The sequence below is a fragment of the Diachasma alloeum genome, unplaced genomic scaffold (genome assembly GCF_001412515.2).
Source record: "Diachasma alloeum isolate Michigan unplaced genomic scaffold, Dall2.0 Dall_scaffold_00198, whole genome shotgun sequence".
NCBI classification, from domain to species: Eukaryota; Metazoa; Arthropoda; class Insecta; order Hymenoptera; family Braconidae; genus Diachasma; species Diachasma alloeum.
Window position 1 is genome coordinate 1,460,252 of NW_021680363.1, and position 9,750 is coordinate 1,470,001.

Sequence of the window (9,750 nt, forward strand, 5' to 3'; positions counted from 1 at the left end):
CTGAAGAGTTCTAAAATTCAATATAACGAGGACTCCAATCTGTTCTTCGTCTAAAATATCCAGAAATCAACGCTGAAGAACAGCCCAATTCGCACTTGTTTGATGCTATACAATGAAAAATTTCCTGGAGTGTTTACTACAATTTTCAATTCGTTGTTATGTTTAAAATAGTGTGGTCTCAATCGCTATTCATGTCTTCAACCATAATAATAATTGTCTTTCGTGGGAATTTTTTCAGTCACCTCCATGGAAAAATAGATACAAAATACATATAATATAGGCCAGTTTAATATTTTATTTTATTTTATTCATCCATATGTATACCCTCTCGGGTCTTGACATTTTTGTTCCCTTCCCTTTAATATTAACTCCCAGATAGAAATGTTGAGTATAATAACGTGTTACAAACAATATTGCGTAATCACAAAAAAAAAATATAAATGCCATAGGGACTGATCTAATAACTAGATACAAAATTTTCGTTTTGACTAGTATCAATTACAACGTAACTTACAATTAGTCTTATCAAAAGAAAAAAGGTTACTCTGCCTACAAATAAGTAAATTGACTGCCTCAGTCTTTGGCCAGTTTAATATATTCTTCAAATATATATAAGATTTATATAAAATATATATGGAACGGGAGCGGTACTTTTCGTCCAATTTTCATTGGTCCAATATCTTTTGGTCCAATGCTATTTCATCCAATAATACTATTCGTCCATTTTTTCTCGTCATATATAAATTTATATTTTATATAACTTTTATATCAATCAGGTCAATTCCATACATAAAATATATAATTTTCAAAATATATATATTTCCGTATGGGCAGAAAAAGAGTGGAATGAAAATGGCAGAATGCTTTATTGGTCAGATAATTTTTGATTATAAAAATTTATGAGGCGATCCGCCTCACGCCAGCCGGAAGTTATCGCGCCGTGGACAGTCGAGAAATGGGCCGGATCAGTAGCTTCACCCGCGAACTGCAGAACAGGCACCCCTTTACGCATTACTGGCGCTCCAAGATCACGCGGTCCCACGTGCGTTCTAACAGATTGCATAGTTTGATAACTGTAAGTCCCCCGGAAGTTGTCATTTGTGTTCCAAAAGGATCTTATAATTTTGGTTGGCTCTGTGATTTCGCAAGTGCTTCCGAAGAATTTTCTTAGAAATTCCACTATTTGTTTCTTGAATTGTTCATCAGGTATTCGCTCCATTTGCTCAGCGTAGGGTCCACTCATCCAGAGAAGGTACAATTTCGGCTTGTACTCGACTATGCTGTCGTCTATTATTCCCAATATCCAACTCCTTTCAGGCTGAAAACATCGTTTTCTTAGGACCAGAGATAGGCATAATCATAAATTATCATTGCCATTAATTTCATAATCCTCAATCAAGTAATAGAACTTAACAATTTTCAATTATTAAATTAATCAACAATTACATATCTGAATTCCGAATTATTTTACCAATCAATAATCGAATTCGGAAGAATGACAATTATTTGATAATCTCCAATATTTTTTTGAAAAAATTTCCAATTATTTAATAGTTATTGAAAAAATTTTAATTCTCAATTATTTATTATTTTCCAAGTCCCAATGATAAACGAATGAATTCGGTTATTTGGGGAAATAATACTCTTAATATTTCAGAAATAATGATTGATGCCGATCATTGCTTGGAACCCACTGTTAAAAATTTTCGTCTGAATTTTTACTATCAAATCCCGGAAATTTTTATCATGTTTAATTTTCACTGAATTTGAGGAAATATTGTCATTGAAAAATCAAATGTTCCGTTGTTTTTCTGTTCAAATAATCTGAAAATCAATAAAAATTTTGATCTTTCAGTTCCATTTTTCCGGGAAAATTTGGAAAAATTGAAAATTCATGTCATTTTTTTTCTCAATGTTCATGTTCATTGAACATTCAATCAAGTTGTGAAATTTGCGTCTCACTGTCACTGAAAACTCATGAATTTCCTTGAATTCATGTCAATGTCACTCTCATGAGAATTACTACCATATTTTCCGGGAAATTTCGAAAAAATTTTACCAGTGCAGGTTTTTTTGTTTATTTGCTCTTTAATTAAAATTAAAATATATCATTGACACTTACGTCATTTTCAATTTCTTTCCTATCCTTCTCGGTCCAATAGAACGAGTTGAGTGTGTGATTTCGTGGTTTCCACCAGGGATTCTCATAATACATCAAAATTTTAGCATTTCTGCCCATTCCAATCCGCTGAATAGCATTTCTGTTCTTCTCTGGTAGCGAAGGCTCGAAAATCTTCTCGTGATCAGCTTTCAAAACTCCCAACGATCCAGTAAAAATAACATGATCAGCTGTGTATTCATGCCCATCTGTAGTAGTCACTCTCACCGGCCCTTCCTCGGCATAATTTATTTTGCAGACTTTTTTGTTCAAGAATGTTTTATTTAAGACAGGGAGTTCGTTTTCGGCATTTGGGTGCCGTTTCTAAGAGATTGAAATCGTTTATTGCGTCTCAGAATTCCGGTCGTGATTGTGTTTTCACTCTTTACTCACCATCATAATATCGAAAATTGTATCATAAGCTCTTTCCTTCCAATTGATTTCATTGAAACCCAAACACGCAGGAGCATCTTTAGATCCAAATACGGATACTTTATTCCAATCATCTGCACCCTCCTCTGACAGCGTCGTTAATTTTACATTATGCAACAGTGATTTGCGAAGCTCATCGTTAATTTCCGGATGTGTTTTCAACCACTCATTGAATCTAGAATGAATGAAATATTGATCCAAAGAATTCTCCCATTCGCTTCAATTCCATTACCTGGTTTCTACGTATTCTCCAACAGAACCAGTCTTCAAATCCTCAAGTCCTGTGTAATTATGCATAATAGTATCTATATAATCAAACACACCTTGCGTGACTTCCGCTGGTAATGTATTCCCCGAAGATCCGCAAAGTTTGACTTGAAAAGGCGGCTCTTCGGGTTCTCCTGGGCCGCGTGAGGTCGAGAGAAGACCCAATGGCGAAGCGAGTTCATAAACAACATTTCCTTCTGTCCCGTGGACCCACTGGGCACCCAAATCCCCCCAGTACTCCCCTGCGATGTTCCCCCAGAGATATGGATCATTTATTCACATTTGATGATGAATTCAGTAGCGAAGTGGTAAAACAGTTTAAGTCGACTCATCTCCAAGTTGAGTTTTTGAGGAATATTTCGGAATCTAAGGGAGATAGCGAAATTTCGTAATTACGACAGATTTATTGTAGCTCTCAACCGGCTCTACAAAAAAGGTTATAACAAAAATTTAACTATCTCCCTCAGATTCCGAGATATTTATTTATAAACTGGTCAATAGTCAAAATTGACTGGTACCGTTTCACCACTCCGCTACTGAATTAATTGAATAGGTTTACCTATCCTCGTTGAATAAATCCTCCCACCATATCTGTTCTCAACTTCCAAAATAATGACATCATCAAACCCATTCTGCATCAATTTCGAGGCAGCAGCTATACCCGCGGCACCAGCACCAATGACAATCACCTTTCGATTACTTTTCATCAATGAAGTATTTGAAATGCACAACAGAAGGAAAAACAAGACATACTTCATCGTTGATTACTCAGTTGTTGATAACTAATGTCAGTAACTCAATCCAATCCTCACAAAGAGCCATCAATCATACTTCGTTGAAAAATTATATGACTGTGCAGCATCGAACTCTCGATACAGATTTATCAGTTCGAAACCACAGACTTTTCTATCAATTCGGTTCTTTCAATGAAATCACGTTATCGTGAGTGGGATATCGCCTTGCGAATTATGAAGATGATGGATTAAAAATAAATCAGCGGGGGCAATGGTCAACTAATGCAAGTCATAACATCTTCGTAATAGGCCGGGGCGTATGCTAGTCCACACGCAATACCCCCTTCCCGTGTGCACTTCTAGTGCGGTAAGGTTTTGAGGTGTTTTCTTATGTTTTCGGGTATGAGAAATCCGAATCCGGTGGTATTTTTTATGTAAATGCGTGCAATTAATAGTTATAAACAAATTAAGTGGTTTTTTTGATGATTTTTTTTTATGGGAAACATTGGCAAATAGAAGAAAATGTTCATAACAAAAGTTGTTCCTTTTTGTGTAATAAATAATGATCAATTTTTTAAATCGAAATCCATCAATCCGTTGCCGAAATATGGTCCACCAGGTGAACGCGGGAGGATGCGCGGCGCGCGCAGTCCGCTCGAACCTCTTCCGTGTCGCGTACGCACCCATTTTCACATCATTTTGATGCTTTCGTCATGGATGCAACAATTGAAGGAGTAATTCAAAGAAGATAATCCTACATAGAAGTCAAAATTCAATGAAATGAGGGTGAAGCGAGCGAATGATCGATCTGTACAACTCCACACCGTTACTTGAAAACGAAAAAAATACTCATCCGCATCCACATATCAATTTCTGACGATCGCGTTTCAATGATCAATCGGAAGCGGGGGTAAATGAATGAATTAACACTGTTGTTCAATCTTGTCTGACATCTTTGCTACAAACTCGGGTCTTCAACTCGGGCTTTCAATTGAAGGCCCGAGTTGTAGACCCGAGTTTGTAGCAGCGATGTCAGACAAGATATGAATGTTTTTTTGGGCTCAAACGAAAGAGCTGGTACACTTACATAAAAAATACCACCGGATTCGGATTTCTCATACCCGAAAACATAAGAAAACACCTCAAAACCTTACCGCACTAGAAGTGCACACGGGAGGGGGTATTGCGTGTGGACTATGCCGCAAGTGAGTGGTTCTACAGCTGCAGATTGTGTGGGATAAGGTAGACGACACCGATAAGATAAACGTGTAATAGACTTTGTTCGATGAACTTAGTCAAGTATTTTTTATGTGAAATTAGGGTGACATTGTATCTATTTGGGTGAAGGTGAGAATCATACTGGATGTTCTCGTGACATCCATGTCAGGGAGGTACTAAAACCCATTGCTGTCGAGACTAAGAACTTGGCAAAAGTCGATTTTGTCAACTAGAAAGAGAGTACAGTTCTTCGGGGCTGGAAATTTGAAGAACGGAAAGGAAAAATAAAAATAAAGTATGGGAAATATGGGGAACGATTTTCCGGGGAACAAATCTGAGGTAACTGAGAGCTGAAAAGAGTCGATCGTCAATTAAAAATGACAATTTTAACTTTATTAATCAGCTTTATTAACCGAATTGTTATTGTTGATACAAATTTATGAGGCGATCTGCCTCACGCCAGCCGGAGGCTATTGCACCGTGAACCATTGCGAAATACTTAGGTTCGGTAGCTTCTCCTGCAAATGATAGAACGGGGATTCCCCCGCGCATCACTGGCTCGCCTAGTTCGGCAGGGCCTGACACTGTCGTCACTGACTGCATCGTTGGATAACTGTAACTTCCACGAAAGTTCTCATTAGTATTCCACGATGTTCTCTGGATCTCGGTGGGTTCTGTTAAATTGTGCGTTTTGCCAAAAAATCTTTGAATTATTTCCAGAGTTTGATTTTTGAATAAGTCCTCGGAAAGGCGCTCCATCTGCTCTAAATGAGGCCCACTCAACCAAATCTGGTACAATTTCGGCTTGTACTCGACCTCGAAGCCGTACGTCAGGCCCAACATCCATGCTCTCTCAGGCTGTAATGTATAATGAAAATATTAATATTCGATTTTCAAGTGAATGATTAGCGAGAATCCTTTCATTTACATCATTTTCTAGGGCTTTGCGGTCGTCCTCAGTCCATAAAAATGTGTGTATGGCCCAGTGTCCTCCGGATTCCCACCACGGATTTTCATAATACAGCAATATCTTAGCACTTTTACCCATGCCAAGTGCCTACAAAGATGAGGACAATGAATAGGAATCAACTTTTGTTAATAAAATATTGAAACAGTTAATGGTCACTGGTTATTACGGGTAAATACAGTTAGCGGACAAAATTGATTTATTTTACATCAAAAATAGGATACATGCCTGAAACTTTTCCTTCGGAAACTTTGATATTAACTTTATAAATTTAATATAAGATTATTCACTACAATTTACATATATTACCTATTGAGCCCCATGGCATAGGACATACGCGCGCGGAGCGCGCGGACTGTTGTAGTATATCTAAAAAAAAACAACTCCTACTGGAGAATGTTTCTGAGGACTCCCTTAATTCCCTAAAAAATCACCCACCCCCTGGGAAAGATAATTGAGGGTAGCAGAAGGGTGAAACGGTCATTTTTTGCAATTTTCACACAAAAAAAAACTTTTTTTGAACGTAATATATCTAAAAAAAATAAACAACTACTACTGGAGAATGTTCGTAAGGACTCCCTTAATCCCTTAAAAAATCGACAACCCCCTGGAAAAGATAATTGAGGGTAGCAGAAGGGTGAAAAGGTCATTTTTTGCGATTTTCACACAAAAAAAAATTTTTTTGAACATGATATATCTAAAAAAACTAAACAACTCCCACTGGAGAATGTTTTTAAGGACTCCCTCAATCCCCTAAAAAATCACCCACCTCCTGGGAAAGATACTTGAGGGTAGCAAAAGGGTGAAATGGTCATTTTTTTGCGATTTTCACACAAAAAAAAATTTTTTGAACGTGATATATCTAAAAAAAATAAACAACTCCTACTGGAGAATGTTCTTGAGGACAATCTTCTGAAAAATCACCAACCCCCTGGAAAACGTAATGAGAGTAGTACAAGGACCTGAAAATTGCAATTCGATTGAATACCCGCAAATTCAACTGATTTTTCAATAACAAAATACATGAAAATTTCGGGTGAATGAGTGATTCTTAAAAGTTACAAGATTTTTTACTTGAAATTTCAGGAGTAATTTTCCAATAGTGTAGTTTGAATTTGCCGATTATTACCTCAATAGCTTTCTTGTTCTTTTCTGGTAACTGGGGCTCGAAAAGTTTTTCATGATCGGCCTTCAAAACTCCCAATGAAGCGGTAAAAATAACATGATCAGCCGTGTATTCCTCTCCATCGGCACTAGTCACTCTCACTGGTCCTTCCTCCGCATAGTTAACCTTCGTTATTTTTTTGTTTAGCATAGTTTTGTTCAAGACTGGCAGTTCTTCTTCGGGGTTTGGATACCTTTTCTGGATTATGAAAATTATTATTGCTCTTCAAGGAAGGGGATGTTCCCTGGATACTCACCATGAGTATATCCAAAATAGTTCCATAAGTTCTTTCCTTCCAATTGAGGTCCCCAAACCCAGGACATGCAGGAGCGTTTTTAACTCCCAGTGCAGATACATCGTCTGAGCTTTCGGCTCCAACTATCGCCATCATAACTAGTTCCATTGAGTGAGTTAAAGGTTTATGTAATTTAGGATCAATCTCGGGGCGTTTCGCGAACCAATCGTCAACTCTGAAATAAATAATGAAAGTTTATCATTTTTAGGAAATTGATTCCAATGAATTAGCCACTCGTTGGGGCGATGTTGAATCCAATGAATCTTTAAATTCAATTTAAAATACATCGCCATAAAAATTCCATTCGGAAGCAAATTTCTAATTTATTATCAAACTATATTGACTATGTTGTGATGAAAGCAATTTCCCACTTGTTTTAATTAAGTTAGTGCAAGGCAATATTGATTGTCCTCAATTACTAGAACAATTATTAGTTAAATAAATCACAAAATGAATAAAACAATGCGAAACCGGGAAAAGACAACTGAAATGTAATGCAATGTAAATTTAGTTGTTTCATTATTATACTTTATGTATGTATTTCACCTCTTCCTCATGTATTCTCCAAAAGATCCATTTTTCAAATCATCAAGCCCGATCATGTCACCTTTAATTTCCCCCCCGAATTCTGGAAACCCACGGATTACTTCTTCCGGGAGTTTTGTTCCAGAAGAATCGAAAACCATGACATCATAGATTGGCTCGGTATCCCCCGGCCTCACGGATTTCGACAGAAGACCTAATGGCGCAGCGAGTTGATTAGCCACATTTCCTACCTCTCCGTGGACCCATTGAGCCCCCAGATCTGTGATATATTCCCCTGGAAAATTCCACCGTATGAATCATGCACTGATAGACAGGATTAGTTATTGTTAACAAATAGATTTGGTTGAAGGCTAGGGTCTATTTAGACTCACCAAATGTTCATTCGTTAATAGTTAACGAATGCATATTTGAGAAGTCTTGTTTGACTCGACTTTCATTTTTCAAGTGAACCATCCATAACTATTAACGAATATTTATTTGGTCATATTCAACTGTACCATTCGTTAATATTTAACGAATCTTGTTTGGAATAAATGAATCATTCTATCAGTGTGCACTGTTGGAAAAATAATAAAATTTCATGGACCGTTGACTACTAATTTTTAGGACGGTGACACTGAATGTGATTTAGGGGGAAAAAAATTGTGAAATTTCAGATTTCACTGAAAGTTCAGTAAAATTCCAGAATTTTAAGCAGCATAAAGACGAAAATGCCTTAATTTATTTGAATTTTCCGTGAAATCTGAAATTTCACGATTTTTCCCCCTAAATCGCATTCACTGTCACTATTCTGAAAATTCAAGAATTAATTTACTAGATCTTTCTGGTTTCCTATTCATTTTTAGGGAGAAATGGAACTGAAATTTACAGTTCTCTTTGATTTTTCCACGAAATTCTGAATTTTCAATTACGAAATTCCTTGAAATTTCAGTGATAATTAAATTCGATAACAATTTTCAAAAATTGTACCGGAAATTTCAGACAAAAATTCATTGCTTTACCTATTTTTGTTTTCTTAATTCTTCCACCATATCTGTCTTCAGCTTCCAGAATGGTGACATTGTTAATACCATTCTGTAGTAATCTAGAAGCTGCAGCTATGCCAGCCGGTCCGGCGCCGATGATAATCACCTTTGGATTACCATCAATCGAAAATATTGTTGAAACACAAAGTAGAAGCAAGAAGACAAGGCACTTCATCGTCTATCGCTTGGATGAAGATCACTGATATCAATGGATCCGGTCAATCTTTTTATATAGTCTTCAATGCCATCGGTTATGGGGGGGTTTGAACAAGAGATTATTGAAGAGATTATTAACAAATTGTGGAGCTTTCAACAACTGAATTGGTATCAGTAGTTCAAAGTGTCACGGTCAAACTGATAGTAATCCAGTTGTTGAAAACTCCACATTTTTGTTAAAAATCCACTATTTCTTTCTATCTATGAGATCCTCACTTAAAGGGGGTGCACTGCAATCTGCGGATGCAGCTAATAGTGCATTGAGCAACGAGTTGAAATACTCGGAGACCTCACGAAGCATTTGTACTATTTGTTGTGATGTGAGAGTCGCCAGAGAATGGATTTTTGGAGAGAAGATTAAACTATAGAAAAATGTCGAAAAATCAGAAAAAATAAATAAAAATTCTATGCCCAATATGAAAATTATCGTCAATGTCAAGCTTGCGCAATAAATAATTTATGTTTCTGAAAAACCCTGGTCAAACGATAGGTTTAAAAAAAATTATTTGATGAATCAATTTCGTACACTCATGAAAGTAAAAATCAATGATGAAGAATTTTTTTTCACATCTAAAAGTCATTATTTCTTGTTACAATCAACGACTCATCTGGAGTCCTTTAAACCCACCTTAATCCCTCCAAATAATTTTCAAACCATTCCTGCTTTACCCGAAGGGTCCAGCAACAGGCGACACCTACCGACTCCATTTCCCACTTGCTCAGGGCG

At 36.7% G+C, this 9,750-nt stretch overlaps 2 protein-coding genes across 2 annotated transcripts; both read right to left on the reverse strand.

The window, feature by feature from the left end:
• Positions 1-292: 292 nt before the first annotated feature.
• LOC107048932 (spermine oxidase) lies at positions 293-3,620 on the reverse strand. The gene is made up of 5 exons (XM_015272381.1): positions 3,417-3,620; positions 2,823-3,099; positions 2,552-2,765; positions 2,123-2,482; positions 293-1,318 (listed from the first exon to the last, which is right to left on the reverse strand). The coding sequence occupies exons 1-5, from the start codon at positions 3,613-3,615 to the stop codon at positions 866-868; spliced, it is 1,503 nt and encodes a 500-aa protein (XP_015127867.1). The 5' UTR covers positions 3,616-3,620; the 3' UTR covers positions 293-865.
• Positions 3,621-5,180: 1,560 nt separating this feature from the next.
• Positions 5,181-9,233, reverse strand: LOC107048870 (spermine oxidase). The gene is made up of 6 exons (XM_015272306.2): positions 8,784-9,233; positions 7,783-8,056; positions 7,198-7,411; positions 6,906-7,139; positions 5,738-5,866; positions 5,181-5,667 (listed from the first exon to the last, which is right to left on the reverse strand). Exons 1-6 carry the CDS (start codon positions 8,980-8,982, stop codon positions 5,230-5,232), a joined length of 1,488 nt encoding a protein of 495 aa, XP_015127792.1. The 5' UTR covers positions 8,983-9,233; the 3' UTR covers positions 5,181-5,229.
• Between the last annotated feature and the right edge of the window lie 517 nt (positions 9,234-9,750).

Bases quoted from the DNA above. Each gene is read 5' to 3' on its own strand.
- LOC107048932 (XM_015272381.1), bottom strand. From the start codon at position 3,615: ATGAAGTATGTCTTGTTTTTCCTTCTGTTGTGCATTTCAAATACTTCA. The intron at 2,766-2,822 runs GTAATGGAATTG...CATTCATTCTAG, and splicing joins GGAGAATACGTAGAAACCAG to ATTCAATGAGTGGTTGAAAA. The intron at 2,483-2,551 runs GTGAGTAAAGAG...TCAATCTCTTAG, and splicing joins CAATTTTCGATATTATGATG to AAACGGCACCCAAATGCCGA.
- LOC107048870 (XM_015272306.2), bottom strand. From the start codon at position 8,982: ATGAAGTGCCTTGTCTTCTTGCTTCTACTTTGTGTTTCAACAATATTT. The intron at 7,412-7,782 runs GTGAAATACATA...TATTTATTTCAG, and splicing joins GGAGAATACATGAGGAAGAG to AGTTGACGATTGGTTCGCGA. The intron at 5,867-6,905 runs GTAATAATCGGC...TCATCTTTGTAG, and splicing joins AGAACAAGAAAGCTATTGAG to GCACTTGGCATGGGTAAAAG.